Below are 22,472 nucleotides of genomic sequence, written 5' to 3' on the forward strand. Positions count from 1 at the left end.
ATATTACCTCATAGCTACCATTTTTCATCAGGGTGCAAGACCCATTTTCTTTTTTTCTTTTTTTCTTAAAGTATTTTTAAATTTATTTCAAAGAGGAAGGAAGAGGGAAAATAGAAACATCAATGATTGACCGGCTGCCTTCTGCACCCCCCACACTGGGGATCAAGCCCACAACCTGGGCATGTGCCCTCGACTGGAATTGAATCCAAGACCCTTTAGACTGCAGGCTGATGCTCTATCCACTAAGCCAAACCGGCTAGGGCATGGGAGATCCATTTTCTATGATAATTCATGACCATTTCACTCAGAGCATCAGCAATGATCAACACAGGTCATGAATTTGTCCAGAAACTTTTGTTTCTCCTGTATATCTTACAATTGGTGAAATACTCAAGTATAGAAGGTTATGAGTGATTTTGATAACAGAACTGGATGTGGGATTTTTGGTTTAAAAAGATATGCTCCAAAACATCAAAATGGTACACTTTAATAGCTCTGAAAGCAGCCGCTCCAGGCAGAATGCTATCTTTGATCAATGATTACAAACATTAAATATTTTTTTTGTTGGTAAAGACAAACTGTACCAAAACAATAGTTATATTTACTTTAGTTTTGTCCCTCGTGTGAAGGTGCAGACTAACCCCAAATTCAAGAGCCTTAAATCCTTTTTGGAATGAGGTCAAATTAAAAAAAAACAAAAGCATAAGCAAAGCAATACTCCAAATGTCCCCCAACTTCCTGTGGTACAGTGGTAATTGGGGCAGAGTCCTCTATGGCATGAATATATCTCAAGGAATACCTCTTCCAATATCTTTGACAGAGTTTCCTAGGAGAGTATCTACTTACGTTTGAGATCAATCAGAAATGACACATGAAATATGAGCAGCTTGGATACATGCATATATTTAATAATGAAGCAATTCACCACCAACAACAAAAAAATTATAAAAATTCATGAGACTCAGTGCTGTGGAATAGTATGGGACAGCAAGGCAAAAGATACAGCAACTGACCAGGAAAGCTGAATGAAGAGGGAAGCAAAGGCAAATTTGGCTAGAATAGTATTATATGCTCTTTAAAAGGATTTAAAAAAGAAAAGAAAATGAGAATGGTTGCAGAAATACCCACTTATTTGAGTGCTTAGAAGCAGGCAACCTTGCTGTATGCTGCATGGAATGGAAGCAAAGGGCTAAGAAGGGAAAGAGAGGAGAGGGAGAAGAGCACTATAGAATCCAGGGTAAGCAGATGGAAGAGATTGAGATAGAGTTACAAAGAGAAGACTCAAGGCCTTTTGTTTCCTCTGAACTTTGTTTCCTCTAAAGCAGACCTGTTCTGAGTCTTTAAGTATGTCAGTTAACTTCAGTGATCACATACACAGCACGAGGCACTGCGAAGGCGTGGTGGAGGGAATGCTTCACAAAGTACAGGGATGACGTGGTCCCTGCTCTCAAGGAGCTTACATCCTACGTGAGGAGACAGATTCCACGCACAGAACAACTATAAAACATATTTACAAAGCAACATAAATACAAATAAATATACATATGAATAAACAACATATGAAAGCTAAGGGGTACTGTGTCAATAATTGCTTAGAATCCCTAGGTCAGTCAAAGAAGACTTTCTGAAGGAAAGTTTTGGACTTTGAGTATAATGTTAGCAGAGAGTAGGGCATGTGCAAAGGCATAGAAGTGGAAGTAAATATGTCATGTCCAGTAAGTAAGCAGAATAGCTTGATTAGAGTAAAAAGTCTCAATAGGTCTCATTAAGAAGTATGATGAAATAGTAGGGGTCTATTTTGTGAGAGATACTGCAATGTTAGGTCTGGTCCCTAAAAGAAACAAACAGGGAAAGATGTTTTCTTTAGGTAATAAGTGGCCACCGGTCCAGGAGCAATTCCACTGCTCTCAAAGGCTCTGTAGTTCCTCTAAGACTAGTAATAAGATGGTAGAGAAGTATTCAGGATTCTTCAGCAGTTCAAGAACTCTTGCAGCCTTTTGCAAGAACTCTTATGAAGTGACAGGTGGAAAAACAATGAAATTCAAAGACTGAGGATCTACCGTATCATCCAAAGGCTAGCCAGATCCCAGTAATCTCAAGTGCTCAAGCAGAATGTCCCAGACCCATGTTACTGATTCCTGGTGGGGAGCAGATTATGTATACTTCTAAAATAATTTATTTTTTAGTTGCCATGACAATCAACTTTGATATTAACATTTTAGAAATAAAAATAGGGTATAATAAGAGCCCTAATCTATAAGGAATGCTCACGTCCCTGAAGAAGGGACAAGTCAGTAAGGGCTCAATTCCCCCCCGGTCTTTAAGTGGAAAGGCAAACCATCACACCTTGAAAGCAGGCTTTTCTCAGCCAAAGTTAATAAGACCTCTGTAAGCCTATTGATCTGAAGCTGTTCCAGGAAGGGGGGAAAAAAAAAAAAGAGAGAGAGAGTCCAGGCCAGACATTCAGCAGCAGCCAGAGTTAGACTCTATGTCACCAGAGTTCCGCTGGGTGGCGATGGGTGCCGCTGATGTTGAAATACACTGTTGAGGACCGATCTTGATGCCATTTGCCTGCAAAAGAAAAGACGCAGTAGTGCCCACCTCAAGTGCACAAGTAAACAGGAGAAAGGAAGGGGATAAAGGAATCATTAATTACTCTTTCTAGAAGCAGATATGACCTTGGCAAGTAACCATGTGCCCTAACCAGACTGTTGTAGAACAACAATCTGTGATAGTGAAGATGAGATGACCATCTGTGTTATAAATATTAGATGACTAAATGTAGCTAGTTATAGATGGCTAGAAATAGCTTTTGTGCCCCTTTTTAAGACGACTGTTATACTTAAGATTCACAGCTATGTGCAGAATCAGGATGTGATTAGGAAAGAGTAGGAGCAAGTAAAAAAGTAGAAGTAGTATATAAGCATATAATTATTTTATGTTTTGCCCCAAAACTTGCTTTATATAATGGCCCTGCTGAGCAATTAAGTATTATACCTCTCTCAAGCACCGAAATAGTAAAGAAATGAGGTTGAGAAAAAAAGCTCTCATACTGTATAAGCGTTTTAGATCACCAACTAATAAAATCACTTGAAGCATTCTAGGTCTCAGATTTGAGAAAACAACAACAAAAAACAACAAAAACAGAAAATGACAGGTTACCATGCACCTACATAAAAAACAAGTATGAATTGGCAGAGCTTCAACTAGTATAATGATAGTGGATGCTTACGTTCTAGGGAGCTCACTGCAGCATTTAAGACAAAGCAAATTTGTCACCCCACTCTTTCTCACCTCATTGTGGACATCAAATAAACCCTGCTGGATCTTCCTATATATTTCTTTGGCTGTGTTAATGAAGGCCTAAAGGAGACATAAATTATATTATTAGGCTCCAGTTTAGGTAGGAAAATAAGGAAAAGACAATACAAATAGTATTCCTATTTGATTTTCTAAAGTGAATTAGAGCCCTAGCAGTTTGGCTCAGTGGATAGAGCATATCAGCCTGTGGACTGAAGATTTCTGGGTTCGATTCCGGTCAAGGACATGTAACTCAGTTGTAGGTTCCCAGCCCTTGGTCAGGGGCATGCGGAAGGCAACCAATTAGTGTTTCTCTCTCTCCCTCTCCCTTCCACTCTCTCTAAAAACCAAAGGGAAAAATATCCTCAGGTGAGGATTAAAAAATAAAAAAATAAAATGGATTAGGAACCATTAGAAAAACAGAGTAAAAAATGTAAAGGTCCCCCACAGTCCCTGTAAAAGCCATTGTGAGTAGTTTTAAAAAGAAAAAAAGGAGCCAAGACCGGTTTGGCTCAATGGATAGAGCGTCGGCTTGGGGACTGAAGGGTCCCGGGTTCGATTCCGGTCAAGGGCATGTACCTTGGTTGTGGGCATATCCCCAGTAGGGGGTGTGCAAGAGGCAGCTGATCGATGACTCTCTCTCATCGATGTTTCTAACTCTCTATCTCTATCCCTCCCTCTCTGTACAAAATCAATAAAATATATTTAAAAAAGAAAAAAAGAAAAAAAGGAATTATATGGTATTTTGGTACTGATCCAAGATGTTCCTTGGTTGGCAAACAGGCTCTCTTCTTAATTGATAGTCAGCACCAGGTTGAGGAATGATTACAGCACAACCCATGAGACTCTCCAGCTAAAGTAATTTACAAGTAACATTAAACTTACAATTAATGTTACCCAAAGCAGAAATAAAACCTTAGAAATCAAAGTAAAGAAATGGGGTGATTCCCTTAAAGGAGACAATTTGAGCACATAACATTCTTTCTTTACCCATGTCTCTGAATAAAAGGACAAAGTACGATGATATAATCTCTCAAACAGTACCTCTTCCACATTGCAGGCTGTTTTGGCTGAGGTTTCCATGAAGATAAGTCCGTGCTCCCGCGCGAAGGCCTCCCCCTCCTCTCTCTTCACGTCCCGGCGGGACTCTAAGTCACTACAAGTGATTAATTTGGGAGAAAACGAAAGTAAGATCCAAATTAAAAAAACTCTCGTTCTAAAAGCATCCCATAACTGTTTCAACTGTCAGTTAATGCATAAGGAATATAGATCCTACATGACATTTATAGGATTACTGATTTCTGTGGTGTCTTGGAAAATATGCTTCAGATCCATGGGGGCTGCTGCATGGTTGAGGATAATATCTTACTCCATTACAGAGAATAGGGTTTATAAATGGTTACACAAGCTCATACTTGCTCTAGCTTATGCCCTGTGCTTTTTTCAAATGAGATCCGGTGGAAGCAATGGAAAGAAGATGAATGGGAAATTCCAGTTGTCAGAAAGGAGAAAGGTCATAGATGTTCCATCCCATCGTAATGAGTTTCTCCCTCCTTTACTGGAACCAATTCACAAGAAGAGAGAAAGTCAGGAATAAGAACACAGGTGCCGCCGAAACCGGTTTGGCTCAGTGGATAGAGCGTCGGTCTGCGGACTGAAAGATCCCAGGTTTGATTCCGGTCAAGGGCATGTACATTGGTTGCGGGCACATCCCCGGTAGGGGGTGTGCAAGAGGCAGCTGGTCGATGTTTCTCTCTCATCGACGTTTCTAGCTCTCTATCTCTCTCCCTTCCTCTCTGTAAAAAATCAATAAAATATATATTTTTTTAAAAAGTTGATCGATGTTTCTCTCTCATTGATGTTTCTAGCGCTCTATCCCTCTCCCTTCCTCTCTGTAAAAAATCAATAAAAATATATGTAAAAAAAAGATTTTAAAAAAAAAGAACACAGGTGCCTTAACTCTCAGCTCTCACTAGTCTCGTTATTAACATGTACAACAGCAGCTTGCCATCAGGAAAGTGAAGGATCAGAAAAAATTATAAAACTGGGTAATATGGGGCAGGGGAATAGATCAAAAGACTCAGAAAGGGAATGAAGAGTCACATGGAAAAACTTTAGGAAAGTCAGAATAAAAGGCTGTAAAATAAGGTAAGGATAGACTTTTACTTTTCAAATTAGAAATTTTCATTTGGGAGGATTCTAGTATTCCAATCATGAAAAAAAAAAAATCAAGAAGTCCATTAAAGAACAACAAATCTACAAAATGTATATTTATTGTTCATCAGCTGTATAAGACCAGGGAAGAACTATCCATCTAAATGCCAACACTCCGAAGTTGTTGTTCTAGTCCAGATGCTCCTCTAAGCTCCAGGCCTGTTTGTCCATTTGCCTGTTCTTCATTTCCACTCTGATGTGTAAAAGGAACTTGAAACTTACATCAAAATGGAACTTGGTATTTTTCTCCCAACCTGCTTCTGCTGCAGGCTTCCACATCTCAGTAAATGGCACAAGGCAAAACCAAAATACCTTTATTAACACCTTTCCCTCCTTCTCTCCAAATACCCTATCCATTCCACAGCAAGGTGCTTCCAAAACGTATCTTAAAATTCTTTTCTCTTTCTCTCCTTCATCATCACCCTACTCCAAGCCACCATTCTCTCTCACCCAGAGTACTGCCACTGGGATCCCACTTCAACCCTTGCTCCCCTCCAGAGAAATCTTTAAAAATCTTATCAAGTCACTTCTCTGCTTAAATGCTTCCCATTGTGTTTATAATAAAATCAAAACTCCTTACTAAGGCCTGTAAATGCCGCTAGATCTGGTCCCTGAACCTCATCTGATACGTTCCCCCTTGATTCAGTCCAGCCACACCAGTTTCTTTCAATTCCATAATTTGCATAGTTTCTTCCAGTTGAGGCTTTCACACACTTTGTTTTCCCTCTCTAAATCTGGGTGAGATTGGGGGTGTTGTTTTTAATTTTTGAAAATGTTCTTATTGGTCTCAGAGAAAGGAAGGGAGAGGGAGAGGGAGAGATAGAAACAACAATGAAAAACATCTATCAGCTGCCTTCTGCATGCCCTCCTACTAGGGATCAAGCCTGCAACCTGAGCATGTGCCCTGATGGGGAATCAAATTGTTCATGGATCAAGGCTCAACCACTAAACAACACTGTCCGGGCTTGAGTTGTGTGTGGTTTTTTAATCCTCAACCAAGGATATGTTTGTGGGGTGTGTGTGTGTGTGTGTGTGTGTGTGTGTGTGTGTCTGTTTAATTACTTAGAGAAAGAGGAAGGAGAGAGAGAGAGAGAGAGAGAGAGAGAGAGAGAGAGAGAGAGAGAGAGAGAGAGAGAGAACAGTGTGAGAGAGAAACATAGATTGCTTGCATCCTGTACAAGCCCAGGGGATTGAACCTGAAACCCAGGTATTGAACCTGCAATCTATTTGTGTATGGGATAATGATCCAAACAACTGAGCCACCCGGCCAGGGCTATTTTATTGTTGTTGTTTTTAAGTCTTTGTTAAATAACTTTTACCCATCCTTCATATTCCAACTTAAATATTACTCTTAATAAAAAAAATATTTAGTTTGTTTCCTCTGTTTTATAGCAGTCCTTTTTTCCCTTCAATGGATTTGTCATACTTTGTAATTAGACATAGATAATTTATATTTAATATATTTGTCCCCTCTAAACTCCATAGGAGCATGGGCATGAGTTTTGTGCTGTTTTTTTTTTTTTTTTTACCTTGTACATCCAAGGTCTGGCACAGTGTTTAGAATATAGTAGGTTTTCCATAGAACTGAATGACTCAATAAATGAGTACAATTAGGCTGTGGCCAATTCTTAAATGGTGCAATTTTGGGACTACTACAAACTCAGAAAGGCGCCAAAGGATACCTCAAATGTTTGTGGGAAACACAGCAATATTCAATATAAGAACACTGTGAATTACAAGCTAACAATAGTTCACAGAGTCAACATTAGCTCAGAATAGATTCAGTTTAGCCCTAGCCAGTTTGGCACAGTGGATAGAGCGTTGGCCTACAGACTAAAGGGTCTCAGGTTCAATTCTTGTCAAGGGTACCTGCCTGGGTTGTGGGCTCAATCCCCAGTTGGGGGAATGCTGGAGGCAGCCTATCAATCCCAATCAATGGCTCTCTCTCATCACTGATGTTTCTATCCTCTCTGAAATCAATAAAAATAAAAAAATTAAAGAAAAGAATAGATGCCGTTTAATATCTTCATCTCTTTGTAAAAAGCTTTTGACAGCTGCTGTGATAAAAAGCAAGTACTGCCGAAACCAGTTTCGCTCAGTGGATAGAGTGTCGCCCTGTGGACTAAAAGGTCCCGGGTTTGATTCCAGTCAAGGGCCTTGTTTGCGGGCACATCCCCAGGGTGTGCAAGAGGCAGATGATCGATGATTCTTTCTCATCGATGTTTCTAACTCTCTATCCCTCTCTCTTTCTCTCTGTAAGAAGAAAAAAAAAAAAAGCAAGTACTGTGCAAAAATCAATTTGGAACAAGGAGTGAGAATGACAGTGTCAATCCTGATTCCAAGGTTTGAGAAGCTAGGCAGTGCCCAACAAGGCCATACAGGTTATTAATAAGTAATTATGATTATTTAAAAATGGTTTTAATTTATGTTTTTCATTTCATTTTTTTTTTTTCTTTCCTAGCTGCGACTCCAGATAGGATCCAAAGAGGAGTTTAACTATCTTTTCTCTGGGTTTTATCAAGATTTTCTTTTTATCCTTCTATGTTAGCATCTTAAGGCACTGCATATGTTTTTCACTTCTCAGTTATTAAGTTGTTATAACAAAAATACTTGTTATCTTGTTTAGATCTAATCATTTAATAATAAAACTGCTAGGCATTTCTTTTGCTTATGGGTGTCATAGAAAATTTACTGAGAATAACAAGCGTTGGGGAAGATGCAAAGAAACCCAAACCCTATGCACTGCTGGTAGAAATGTCAATGGTATAGCCATTATGGAAAACAGTATGGCAGTACCCCAAAAAATTGAATGCAGAATTGCCATGAGATCAGCAATTCCACTTCTGGGAATACACCCAAAATAATAAAAACCAGGAACCCAAACAGGTATTTGTAAACCCATGTTGACTGTAGCATTATTTACAAAAGCCAAAAAGTATAAGCAACCCAAGTATCTAACAGTGGATGAATAGATAAACCAAATGTGGTAAATAAATTCAATGGAATACTACTATTCAGCCTTAAAAAAAAAAAAGAAAGGAGGGGTGGTGGAGGTGGAAGAGGGCATAGAGGGGATAAATGGAAAAAGTAAAATAAATTTTTAAATAAGTAAATAAATAAACTTTTTTTTTTTTTAAAAGAAAGGAAATATAGATGCATCTGGAGGATACTATGCTAAATGAAATAAGCCACAGTCAGCCCTGGCTGAGTAGCACAATTGATTGGAGCATCGTCCTGATACACCAAGGTTGGGGGTTTGATTCCCAATCAAGGCATATACAAGAAACAATAAACGAATGTATAAATGGGTAGACCAACAAATCAATGTTTCTCTCTCTCTCCTCCCCTTCCCTTCTCTCTAAAAATCAATACAAATAATAAGCCACAGTCACAAAAGGACAAATACTGTAGGATTCAATTCCGCTTTTATTAGATGCCCAGAGTAGTCAAACTCTTAGAGACAGAAAGTAGAATGGTATTTGCTGGGGCTAATGGGATAAGAATGTGGAGTTAGTGTTTTATGGGAACAGAGTTTCAGCTTGAGAAGATAATAAAGCTTGGAGATGCATAGTAGCGATGGTTATAGAACAATATGGACATACGTAATGCCACAGAACTGTATACTTAAAAATGATTAAAACTGTTAATTTTATGTTATAAATATTTTACCACAATAACTTTTTTCACTGAGATACTAAGAGCACCAGAAACTAAAAAAGTTTGGGGACCAAGTGATTCAGTGCCCATAGAGTACCCGGATGACTGTTGGTATTTATTATCTATTCAAATAAAAACTTACCATTTATTCCCAATCAGCATGATGACCATGTTGGAACTGGAGTGCTGCCGGGCATCCTCTAACCATGAGGTCAGGTGGTTGAAGGTTTCACGCCTACAAAAGAAAAGTTTAGAAAGTGGACCTGAATGCCAAAGAAATTCCAAATATATGGGAAAAGGAGAAAAGATACGTGTGTAAAGAACAACATTAAGATGCCATTCCTCTTTAGCATTCCAATTTTGAGAACAGAGTCTCGCTCCCACCCACCAGATCGGACTCACCTCGTGATGTCGTACACCAGCAGTGCGCCAGCTGCTCCCCTGTAGTAGGAACGGGTGATAGAACGGAAGGATTCTTGCCCAGCCTTTCCCACCAACATGCCAACAAAAAACATCCCAACAAAACAAGGTTATTGCCAGAGAACTGACTTGATCACATGCTTAATAGTTTTAAAAATTTCCATAAGAAAAGGGAATTAGTGAAAGGAAACATGACTGCCCAGGGAGAAACCCAGGTGGGAAGCCAATATTTTTCAAAGGTAATGCAACTGATATTTTGAATGGGTCAATTATTCCTGTGGGACCACCTATCAAACTGTTGACTAACATCCTTGGTTTCTAGGCACTAAATGCCAGTTACACCCCACAGTCAATGTGACAACCAAAGACATTTACCAATCAATATCCACTAGAATAACTAGAAATAGGACTAGAAACTCAGTACATGTACTGTCAATCCAAACATGATATTGAACACATTACATTAACCTTTCTTTTCTATCTCTATTCCTTTACCTATAAAAAGAAAAATTATCTTAGAATGACAATACCCTGTCTAATGAAAGTTTCATTTCAATGAATCAATACAGAAAATTGTCAGACACAAAGCACTTGAACAGGGAAAGAAGCCCAGGCCCCAGAAGAGAGTTTTTCCTTAAAAAAAGCAAAAAACAAACAAACAAACAAACACACAATTCAACTGTTCACACTCTAATTTCCAGTTAGAGTCAAGATACTAAGTTCGATTTATAACTGAGCAATTTATTAATGCCTCCACATAATGGGTACTTTTGTTTTCCTAATGGAATTTCCCCCCTCCTTACAGGAAGCAAAAGCATCCCTTAAATAATAGCATGAATAAAATGATAACTGAATCTATAATATTAGTAAAGGTTTCACATTCTTGAAATCAATTAATCTCATATTCCTACATGAAGATTGGGTGCCCTGGCAAGATAGTTCAGTTGGTCAGAGCATCATCTCGATACACGAAGGTTGAGGGTTCCATCCCTGGTCAGGGTACATACAAGAGTCCAAACACAATGAATGCATAAATATATGGAACAACAAATTGATCGATCTCTCTCCCTCTCTTTCTCAAATCAATCAATAAATATTAAAAAACTAAAGCTTGGGATGGAAAGCTACTATTCATATTTTAAAGATGGAAAAACTAAAATTGGACATGGTAAATGACTTTCTCATAGTAGAATGAAAATATGATGACACTAGTAGTAACACAAATGGAAAAAATGAGGTTCAAAGCGCTGGCCAAAAATTATAAAATTTATAAATGCTGAACTCATAGCTTAAATTTAGGATCTTAATACTTCCTAGCATAAAAGTTTGTTCTCTTGGTCATGACATCATATAACCTAAACCAGAGTTTGAAGATGAGAAGAGAATTCCAATACACTAATTCTAAGGTTACTTTTCCAACAACACTAAATCTCTTTCCAATAAGATTCATTCAAATGTTTTTGTTGAGTTGCATACTTGTTAGAGCATTAGAATCCAAAAATAATTCTAAAAAATTTATTGGTAGTATTAGTAATAATTTAAGGTTTAAAACATGTTTTCCTTCCAACTCAATGCTTTATTCTCTATCAGTTTTTAAAATATGTTTTTATTGTTTTAGAAAAAGAATGGGGGAGACAGAGATAGAGAAAGTGAGAGAGGGAGAAACATTGATGTGAGAGAGAAATATCAATTGATTGCATCCTGTACGGCACCCCAACTGGGAAACAAACCCACAACCTGGGCATGTGCCCTGACTGGGAATCAACCCAGTAACCTTTCAGTGCATGGGATGATGCTCAACCAACTAAGCCCACTCTGGTAAAGGTCCTAATAATTCTGTCTAAAATTTATTCCTATTTTGCTTTTATCTCTTACTGACATTTTCTCCTCTATTGTTAAAAGACCCACCTATCCTGTGGCCTAGTAGGAACTAACAGGAAAAGTTTGAGGGGGACCTACATGATGGTTGAATTATATGGTAGCATTTAACTTTAGCAACTGAAAATACTTCCAATGGGTCATCAGAAAATGTCTTTCAATAAAAATATGTTTAAATAAATTAAATAAAAATCACTTTACTTCTTTGTCTCAGCCCAGTTCATGAATCAAAGTTTGTGAGCCAATAAGCCTGAAAGAGAGACTGATTCAAGTTGGGCAGGTCTGCATCAGTCTGAGGTTCCTTATCCACCCCAAGTAAAAAATCTGAAGCAGCAAAGACTAAGATGGAGGTCTGATAAAGAGAATTAAGTTTTCTAATTTCTTCCAAGTGGAAGCATCATATTGTAGTTTCAAGATAGATACTTGGAAGTATAAATTCCTACAAAGTCAGATACGCTCATTTCCTAAGAATCAACGTGCATTCCAAAATAAAATACAAATTAATTGGGATTATTTAATTAATATTTCACAAGGAGTACCAGTTAATAATGTGGATTTTTTTCAATAGATGGAGTTATATATATGTTGATATATATGCGATTTGATAGGTATGCTATTTTGTTGTACTGACAGCAAGCTTCAAAACTTCATATGTCAAATTTGGTGAAGGTATTAACATCATAAATATTTTTATGCTTAAAAATGTCAAATTTTGTGCCAAAAAAAGAGAATTTGCAGGAAGTTTTAATTCATTACTTTATTTTGAAGAAAAAGTTATCATATACTTTGTGTAGCTTATGGTGAACCTGCTCCATCTCAAGATACTTGTGAATGCTGATTTAAACACTTCAAAAGTGATAATTTCAATGTGAAAGACAAAGAACATCCAGGTCAATTGAAAAAGTTTGAAGACCAACAATTACAAGCATTATTGGATGAAGATGCATGTCAAACTCAAAAACAACTTGCAGAAAGATTAAATGTTGCTCAGCAAACAATTTCTGACCATTTACAAGCAATGGGAAAGATTTTAAAGGAAGGAAAGTGGGTGCCACATCAACTGAACAAAAGACAAATGGAGCCGAAACCGGTTTGGCTCAGTGGTAGAGCATCGGTCTGCAGACTGAAAGGTCCCAGGCTCGATTCTGGTCAAGGGCATGTACATTGATTGCGGGCACATCCCCGGTAGGGAGTGTGCAAGAAGCAGCTGGTCGATGTTTCTCTCTCATCGACGTTTCTAGCTCTCTATCCCTCTCTCCTCCTCTCTGTAAAAAATCAATAAAATAAAAATAAATAAATAAATAAAAAAGATGAAGAAACTCATGCCAAAAAAAAAAAAAAAAAGACAAATGGAAAACTAAAAAGTTATCAGTAAAATTTTGCTTCAACGGCATGAAAGAAAGGCTTTTTTTTTTGCATCAAATTATGACTGGCGATGATAAGTGGATTTGTTTTGAGAATGTACAAAATCATGAGTTAATCCAGGTCAACCATCAACATCGATGGCAAGACCAAATCGCTTCGGAAAGACAAGGCTCTGCATTTGGTGGGATCAGGAAGGTGTGGTGTATTATGAGCTTCCTTGACCCATTAATACTGATCGCTATTGATAACAAATAATCAATTTGAACCACGCTTTAATGGTGAAGCAAACAGAATGTGCCAGATGACATGGCAAAGTAATTTTGCTTCATGATGATGCACCATCACACACTTCAAAACCAGTTAAAGACACTTTAAAAGATCTTGCCTGGGAAATATTAACCTACTCCCTATATTCACCAGACCTTGCTCTTTCAGATTACCACTTGTTCTGATCGATGGCACACACACTTTTTGAGCAGCACTTGAAAACATACAAAGGAAAATAAATACAGGGAGGAGAAACCAAGATGGCGGCATAGGTAAACACCTAACTGCAGCCTCACACAACAATTTCAAAAAATACAACTAAAATATAAAGTGGACATTATCCAGAACTACAGGAAAGTTGACTGACTGGAAATTCTACAACGAGAAGAAAAGAGAAAACCAGAAGGAAAATCAGAGGAGCTGTAAAAGCCTAAGGTACGGAGACACGGTGCGTGTGTGGGGAGAGGATGGAGCCAGAAAAGAGGGGTGGCTGAGAGCGTGGCTGGCGTTCCCTAGCAGGAAGGAGATAAAAGCTCCGGACTGTGCTGAACCCCAGTTCTGACTGCACTGAACCCCAGTTCTAGGCGAGACCCCGAGGTCCCAAGCTCATACAGAGGGAATCTGGGCTGTAAGGCGGAAACTCGGGGGAGCGGTGAAAGACAGAGCCCCGGAGGCACACATGTTAATTAGCACAGAGGACAGACTGTTGACTGAGCCGCTAGATTGCCCTAGAGGGAAGGAGACAAAAGCTCTGGATTGTGCTGAGCCCCAGTTCCGACTGCACTGAAGCCCAGTTCTTGGCCAGATCCTGGGGACCCAGGCTCATACAGAGGGAGCTGGGCTGTAAGGCGGAAACTCAGGGGAGCAGCGAAAGGCAGAGCCCCAGAGGCACGCACGTTGTGTGCAGAGGATGGATTGTTGACTGTGCTGATGGATTGCCCTAGCAGGAAGGAGACGTAAGCTCCGGATTGCTCTTAACCCCACTTCCACTGCACTGAACCCCAGTTCTGGGCACATTGGGGGAGAGACTAGACTGTCCAGTAGTGGGCGAAACTCGAGGGCACCTTTCTCTCAGAGGTGCTTGCAGTGAGTACTGAAGGACACTGAGGAACACTGAGACTCAGGAACCTCATAGGGTGGGGATGATGGGAAGCCAAGGCTGTAGGCTCCACCCTGAAACTCCGCCCCATTCAAGCTGAGCAAAGAGGCTTTTGCAATTTTCCAAGTCTAGTCCAATAAGGCTGTCTCCTGGCATAGACACAGCTGATCCTCACAGGCAATTGGCCTGGAGGTCAGTTCCTCCCAGTGATACCAACAACGATCAAGACTTAATACAAAAGACTGTACACACAGTCCACAAAGGGGTGCACCAAGAGTGTCCACCTCAGGTAACTGGGAGGCTGACCCACTGAACCATATAGGACACCTTAACACACAAAGCCACCCTACCAACTCAGGGAAGCAGCGAAAATGCCGAGACAAGGAAACAGATCACAAACGAAAGAAATGGAGGACAAAAAGTGACTGGATATAGAGTTCAAAACCACGCTTATAAGGTTTTTCAAGAATTTCCTAGAAAAGGCTGATAAAATAAATGAGACCTATGAGGATATGAAAAGGGATCAACTAGAAATAAAGAATACATTGCCTGAAATAAAAAATATTATACAGAGTCCTAAAAACAGAATGGAAGATCACAAAACTCAAGTCAAAGATTTGGAACACAAAGAGCCAGAGGACACTCCTCCACAGAAGCAAGAAGACAAGAGAATCCAGAAAGTTGAAGATAGTGTAAGAAACCTCTGGGACAACTTCAAGTGAACCAACATCAGAATTATGGGGGTCCCAGAAGATGAGAGAGAGCAAGGTACCGAAAACATATTGAAATAAATAGTGACAGAAAACTTCTCCCACCTGGTGAAAGACAGACTTATAAGTCCAGGAAGCGCACAGAACTCCAAACAAAAGGAATCCAAAGAGGACCACACCAAGACACATCATAATTAAAATTCCAAGAGCAAAAGACAAAGAGAGAATATTAAAAGCAGCAAGAGCAAAGCAGGTAGTTACCTATAAAGGAGCACCCATACGATTGTCAGCTGATTTCTCAACAGAAACCATGCAGGCCAGATGGGAATGGCAAGAAATATTCAAGGTGATGAATAGTAAGAACCTACAGCCAAAAATAATCTATCCAGCAAAGCTATCACTCAGAATCGAAGGCCAGATAAAGAGCTTCACAAATAACAAAAAAAGCTAAAGGAGTTCATCAGCGCCAAACCAGAATTATATGAATTGCTGAAGGGGGTAATTTAGGAAGAGGAATAAAATAAAGATAAAAATTATGAACAACAAATACATAACTATCAACAAGTGAATCTAAAAACCAAGGGAATTAAAAAATCTGATGAACAATATTAACTGGTGAATATAATAGAATCGAAGGTATGGAAGGGGAGTGGACTGACGATTCTCGGGGAAAAGAGGAGTGGGGGGTGCGGGAAGAGAATGAACATAAACTGTGCACCTATGGATGAGGATAATGGGGGGTGGGAAAAGGGCAGAGGGTGGGGTGGGAACCTGGTGGAGGGGAGCAATGGAGGGGGGATAAATGAGGAACATTTGTAATAATACGAACAATAAAGATTTTTTTTTTTTAAATGTAAAAAAAAGAAAACATACAAAGGAGTGGAAAATTGGGTCTCTGAATGTTTTGCCTCAAAACAAGAAAAGTTCTTTTGGGACGGTATCCACAAATTACCTGAAAGACGGGGAAATGTGTAGCTAGTGATGGACATTACTTTGAATAAAGCACTTTTGATGTTTCTCTTGAAATTACCGCATTTTCTTTGATTACAAAAATCCACCATTATTAACCGATACACCTAGAATATTATTTATAGTACAATGCCACTTCCGTTAGCATGGTTATTTGGGAAAATATAGATATAAAGAAAGAAAAAAGTAATATGGCCCTAGTTGGTTTGGCTCAGTGGATAGAGCACTGGCCTGAGGACTCAAGGGTCCCAGGTTCAATTCGGGTCAAGGGCACATGCCTAGGTTGTGGGCTCATCCCCAGAGGGGAGCGTACAGGAGGCAGCAGATAAATGATTCTCTCTCATCATTGATGTTTCTCTCTCTCTCTCCCTCTCTCTCTCTCTCTCTCTCTCTCTCTCTCTCTCTCTCTCTCTCTGTCCCCCTCTCCCCTTTCTCTGTGAAATCAATAAAAATAAATTTAAAAAAAATACGACTCTCTAAATCCTTATCAGTAACCAGAACAGTGACAACAAAACACTTTGGATAACTTCATCTCTTTAAAAATAGCAGTACCAGTATAGCTCAGTTGGTTGGAGCATTGTCCCATAAATCAAAAGGTCGTGGGCTCGATTCCCAGTCAGGGCACAAACAGATTGTGGGTTTAGTTCCCAGTCAGGGCACATACAGGAAACAATCACTCAATGTTTCTCTCTCTCTATCAAATCAATAAACATATACTTGGGTGAGGATTTAAAAAAAAAAGAAGTAGGCCAGCTGCATCACAAGGAAGTATCAGGCCATATGGTTCTTAAGGATCCTGTCAATAGAGCAGTAGTTTTCAACTTTCTTATTTACGATCCAGCATGTGTCATATTACCACTTAAGGAAAAAGAGAAAAGCAAGCAAGCCAATGCTCAGACACTCTCGTAACCATGACCATACCACTAAAGGGCAGCTAATCTGGCATCAAAAGATCAAGTTTTAGAAATGGCAGAGGTTCCATTTAAAGAGGCGGCATCTAGCTAATACCAGTCCTGACAACTACAGGCTTTCACTCTTGGTCACAGAATTTGTCCTGTGGCCTCTGTAGGATGCCAAATCTATCTTTGTGGGAAATACAGAAACCAGTGGATAAGAGGGGAGTTACAATACTTACTTAGATTAAAAGTGAAAAAGCACCCACGGACCCCAACAATGAAAAGAGAAGGGAATAAGTGGCAGCTATCTAAGAAATATATGAACTTAACCTTGATAGCAGATATAGAACAATACCTTTCCGGCTTTATTGTGAAGAAAAAAAAAGGCTAGAGACAAAACTGGTCAAAAGAAGTACGCTTTATGATGGTAAGTTTTAGAGGTATCTAGCTAAGTGCTAACACTATTCGGGATGTGAAGTGATTCAGGTTCCTATCATTAGGGCAATCCAATATGGTAAGATGAAAAATCTAATCAGAGGGTCAAAAGGTTACTAGAATGTTTGTAACTACTGGTACAACCAACAAATGTACAGGAGAATGTCATCACAGTTAAAAGCACCTGATCAATCAATGCATCCTAAAGTGCTAACAACGTTGAGACCACAGAAAAGGGCTCTGGGCACAAAGGGCTAGAGCGCCAGGTAACCACCTTTAAGACAAGCATCTCTGTGTTGGGGGGTGTCATGTGGGGACAGGGGAAGGGAGGGAAAAGGGAAAAAACTTGAGAACTGCTTCAGCTTTCAGTTCGGGGAAAATACAGAATCAAATAACAATAGAAATAGAAAGAGATTTTAGCTAAACATAAGAAACTATGTGGTAATTCCCTTTAACTTAAAATAGAGACTAGGATATTATTTTTTGCGGGGAAAATAAAAGTACAAACCAAAGGAGATAATGTATATGAAAGTAATTTACCTGGATAAAATTACACTAAGTCAACTAAATTTTGGCAGGATAACAGTTATCAAATTTTAAAATATGCATATCCATTGACCCAGAATTTCCCATTTCTGGGCATGTATACCACAGAAATCCTCAAATATCTGAATATAGATGTAGTAAATAAGAATAAATAATGAAACTTAGCAATTTTGGTAAAAAATTCAAAACCACCTAAATTTCCATCATGTGCAATGGTTAAATTAATGATGGTACAGACATTCTATGATTCTATGAAGTGGTTATAAGAAATGAGGTAGATTTATATGTATCAACATGGAAAAATCTCCGTAACATAGACATTGTTTCAAAAATAAAAACCCAAGTCACAAAGCAGGTCTACTTTGTCACAATTCTAAAAACAAACAAGAATAATACCACTACTATATATTTGTTTATATTTCTATCTCTGTATCTAAATACAGAAGAAAAGTCTGAATCATTAATAGTGATTTACTCTGGCAAAGTAGAAACCAACATTGGGAAGGAGAGAGCTTTATGTGATATTTACTTATTATTCTGTACCCTTATATTGTTGGCTTTTATTTTATTGGAACAAATGTATATATTACTTGGGTGTCTTAAAAAAAAATTAAACGCATGGCATTAAGAATTTGTAACTGGCCGAAACCGGTTTGGCTCAATGGATAGAGCGTCGGCCTGCGGATTGAAAGGTCCCAGGTTCGATTCCGGCTAAGGGCATGTACCTGGGTTGCGGGCACATCCCCATTAGGGGGTGTGCAAGAGGCAGCTGATCGATGATTCTCTCTCATCGATGGTTCTAACTCTCTGTCCCTCTCTCTTCCTCTCTGTGAAAAATCAATAAAATATATTAAAAAAAAAAAAAAAAAAAAAGAATTTGTAACTGTAACAGCTTTCACTTCCCTCTCTCTTTGATTTGATTCTTCCCCACCATTAGCCCCACCCACAAAGCCTCTTCCGTGCTCATGGACATTTAGTGTTATATTTGAATCTTGGTTACAAACTAAATTATTTTGTCCTCTCTCACCGTATCCCAGATTTGCAGTTTGATTTGTTTTCCATCAATGTTGACCATACGGGCCCCAAACTCCACACCTGTCAGTGAAGACCAAGAGAAAGAATGTGATTCTCATTCTTGAGAATGTGAACAGCCATATTAAGTGAGAAGTTCCTCTTTTATTCAATACTAGAAGCCTGGTGCACGAAATTCATGCACAGAGGGGGTTCCTCAGCCCAGCCCGCACCCTCTCCAATCTGAAACCCCTCGGGATTGGGACTAAACCGGCAGTCGGACATCCCTCTCGCAATCTGGGACAACTGGTTCCTAACCACTCGCCTGCCTGCCTTCCTGATTGTGCCTAACCCCCCTACCTGCTGGCCTGATCGCCCCTACCTTGCCCCCCTGCCTGCCTGATCATCCTTAACCTCTCTGTCTGCCTGCCTGATCGCCCCCAACTGCCCTCCCCTACAGGCCTGATCTCACCCTCAATATGCTAATAACTTTGCACTTAATGCCACTAAGCTCATTATCAAAAGCAGATTTGCTCCAATTAATTTTGTGTTCCTTTAAGTTTCATTTCTAAAATTAAGAACTGTTCTAGGTGAAAATAACCTCAGAAACATAACTGAAGAGCAGATATGGGGATAAAACAAAGTAGAAAAGGTGAATAAATTTTTATCAATATCACTTCATGTTTAAGTAATGTTTAATTTTATAACTTAAAAAAAAAAGCTTCTAAAAATTCTGAAAATATTTCCTAGCATTTCCTCCAACTCATTCTTAAGTCCTCTATATAAAACAATATTTCTATTTTTGCAATTCCAGAATTTTTTGTTTGACAAAAGATCCTACCTAAGAATGATACATTTAAGACCTCCAAAAATTCCCAGAGTTCACTAGAAAATAGCTTTCCTCATAGGAGTATGGAAACTGACAGTCTGAATAAAGGTTTTGGGTTTCCTGGCATCCATCTTCTTTCAAGGTAACATCAAGACAAAACTTAAAAATCGGCCCAGCCAGTGTGGCTCAGTGGTTGGACGTCAATCTATGAACCAGGAGGTCAGGGCATATGCCTGGGTGCTGGGCTTCATCCCCGGGGGGCGGGGGGAGGGGTTGCAGGAGGCTCATCAATGATTCTCTCATTACAGATGTTTCTATCACTCTCTCCCTCTCCCCTCTGAAATAATAATTTAAAAATAATAATAAATAATAAAAATAAAGAATAGTGATAACTACTGAAAAATGTCCCTAATTTCCGCACTCCCACCCCTGCCCTTTCTGGAAAATAGAAATGGAATTTCAATGGGGAAGGTTAAAAAAAAACCAAAAAACCCCCCACAAAACTTCATCTCCTTTTATGCAACTTTCTCTAGTTAGGCTCTCAGAGATGCTCATATTTTGCACATGTTTTCTACCCAACTGCCTTGTTTATCTAGGCACAGAAGACTGCATTTATCTTGGTACAGAGGAAAGAAACAGAGCCTATAATGGACTCTGGGGGAAAACATGATTGATCACATCATTCTTCAGATTTAAAACTTGTCATTTCCTCCTATTACTCAGGGTATTTCAAAACTTGGTCCCTAACTTATTTTCTACCTTTTATTTTTACCACTCTCCACTTCAAACTCTATGCTCCAGACATATTAAACTACTTTCAGTTTTCCAAAGGTAGCCAGACCGATCTCCATCATTCCTAAGCCTTTTCATGTTATTATTCCTTCTTGCCCTGATCACTTTTCCCTCATCTCTACAACCCTTTGCCTAGCTAACTCTTGCTCATTCTTCAACTCTCAGCCTTTCCTGGGAGAGGTAGCAGTCTCTCCTCTTTTGCAATAGGAATTTACTTGTCACTACTCTGTATCTACTCCCAGCTCCACCTCCTACATTGGAAGATTATAAGCTACTTAAGGGCAAAGTTTGCCTTGTTAATAAGCACTGTATCATTAGCACCTATCATGGTGTGAGTGTCCACTTAATATTCATTTCCAAAAATATTTTCCTACTGATGCTATCCTCTTGTAACCACATTAGCTTTTAGCTCTGGGTAAGTCCTTTGGAAGCAGTAGTAGCTACAGATCTCCATATCCTGGGGCTTCGAGGTGGCAATATGGTAAGAATGGGAGTCAGGGTTTTATTCAGAAACTACATTTGCATGGCAAGAAGGCTAGTTTTATACATTTCTTTGGGATGAATTTATGGACATAATGAGGATGGGGATACTAAGGCCTCAGCAGGCCATGACTTATCACAAATGTGTGGGAGATGCTTATACTTTCCAGGATCACCAGTGCATTTTTTGGAACCCAACATACCCCTTTCTTTATAAATTACTAGAGGCTTGGTGCATGAAAATTCATGTGTGTGTGTGTGTGGGGGGGGGGGGGGGTGGAGTGTGAGGGGGGCGAGTCCCTCAGCCTGGCCTGCCCCCTTCACAGTTCTGGAGACCTCAGGAGTGGGAGGCAACCCAGGCAATCAGGGGGAGGCGACGCACCCATCACACCTTTGCTGCTGCCACTGCAAGCCTTGGCTAGCCCTGGTTACCTGAGCCTCAGTCAGTGGGGGGTGCAGGAGGACCCAAGGCCCCCAGCAGGGCTGAGGGAACTAAGGTGGCAGGGGCGCCACCATCTTGTGATGGCATGACAGTCAATTTGCATATTACCTCTTTAGTAAATAGGATTAATTTCATCTAGCTTTTAATAAGTCTGGGATGGCTCTTCAATTTGCTTCTTCCTCTCCAACACACAAAAAGACTACACATTGGAAATTGCTTTACAAAACATACGTGAGGTTACCCGCAATTTCCCCACAAAGCGAGTTTGTACATTATGCTTTCGTGCAATTTTCCATAAACATTCAAATTGCGTTTGGGGGGGAAAATAAATCCTACAGCAACTAATTCATACTTCACGTTTGTTTCTAAAGTTACCTTTCAATGATTTACTCCCCATTCCACTATTCCCCATTCACAGCATTTGATTGTCCACTCTTCATTTAACATAACTTGGGACTAGTTTAAAAAGAGGGGAAGCGAACTTTTTACTTCCAGCTCTGAAGGCTGCTAACTTTTCCACTTTAGCTCGTCGGGTTTCACCGTCTGCTCTGACAGGCACAGGCACTTACCTATGGTGAGGTCGTGGACAGGCTGGAACCGCTTGTCTGTGAACTGCAGGAGGAGACATGACTTCCCCACACCTGCAAGAGGAGGAGCACATGCCGGCCCTCACATGGCCGTGGCCGGGAGCAGGGCAGAGTCCGGAGCCGGGGGCTGGGGAGGGAGACCCCGGGCCCCGCCCCGCCGCCCGCCCCGCCCCGCCCCGCCCCCGCCCGCTCTCACCTCAACCGCCCAGCCTCCCGAGCCCCGCCCCCACGGCCTGATCTGGGAGCTGGGGATCCCCGCCCCGGCCAGGAGGGCCGTCGCCCGGCGGTTACCTGTGTCCCCGATGATTATGTATTTGAAGAGATACGCATAAGTCATGGTCCTGTTTCCTCTGGATTCCGGGTCCGCCCGACTTCAACAGCCACTTACCTCCGGCCTCTCTAGCCACTCACTCCGCCCATCTCCGGCCCCTCTAGTCCCGCTCGCGTCTCTATTGCTCTCCCCAGAAACCCTCTCCGGGTGGGAGCGCCGGCGGCCCTCAGACGCCGCCTCCCCGGACGCCGCTAGCACGCCTGCGTGCCATAGTCCTCCAACCCCCAGGGGGCGGTGTGGCCGG

The 22,472-nt window shown here is 40.2% G+C and overlaps 1 protein-coding gene across 1 annotated transcript; it reads right to left on the reverse strand.

Annotated features, from left to right (window-relative positions):
* Positions 1-887: 887 nt before the first annotated feature.
* Positions 888-22,442, reverse strand: RAB2B (RAB2B, member RAS oncogene family). The gene is made up of 8 exons (XM_084863717.1): positions 22,189-22,442; positions 21,880-21,951; positions 18,784-18,851; positions 9,574-9,656; positions 9,314-9,406; positions 4,345-4,456; positions 3,295-3,363; positions 888-2,571 (listed from the first exon to the last, which is right to left on the reverse strand). The coding sequence occupies exons 1-8, from the start codon at positions 22,232-22,234 to the stop codon at positions 2,464-2,466; spliced, it is 651 nt and encodes a 216-aa protein (XP_084719843.1). The 5' UTR covers positions 22,235-22,442; the 3' UTR covers positions 888-2,463.
* Positions 22,443-22,472: the final 30 nt, after the last annotated feature.

Source organism: Pipistrellus hanaki (genome assembly GCF_964339955.1).
Source record: "Pipistrellus hanaki genome assembly, chromosome: 1".
In the NCBI taxonomy this organism is placed as follows: domain Eukaryota; kingdom Metazoa; phylum Chordata; class Mammalia; order Chiroptera; family Vespertilionidae; genus Pipistrellus; species Pipistrellus hanaki.

Excerpts from the sequence above, each read along its gene's own strand:
- RAB2B (XM_084863717.1), bottom strand. The coding sequence starts at position 22,234 with ATGACTTATGCGTATCTCTTCAAATACATAATCATCGGGGACACAG. Across the intron at positions 9,657-18,783 it reads AACTGCAAATCTGGGATACG|GCTGGGCAAGAATCCTTCCG; the intron begins GTGAGAGAGGAC and ends TTGGTGGGAAAG. Across the intron at positions 9,407-9,573 it reads CTGGTGTACGACATCACGAG|GCGTGAAACCTTCAACCACC; the intron begins GTGAGTCCGATC and ends TTTCTTTTGTAG.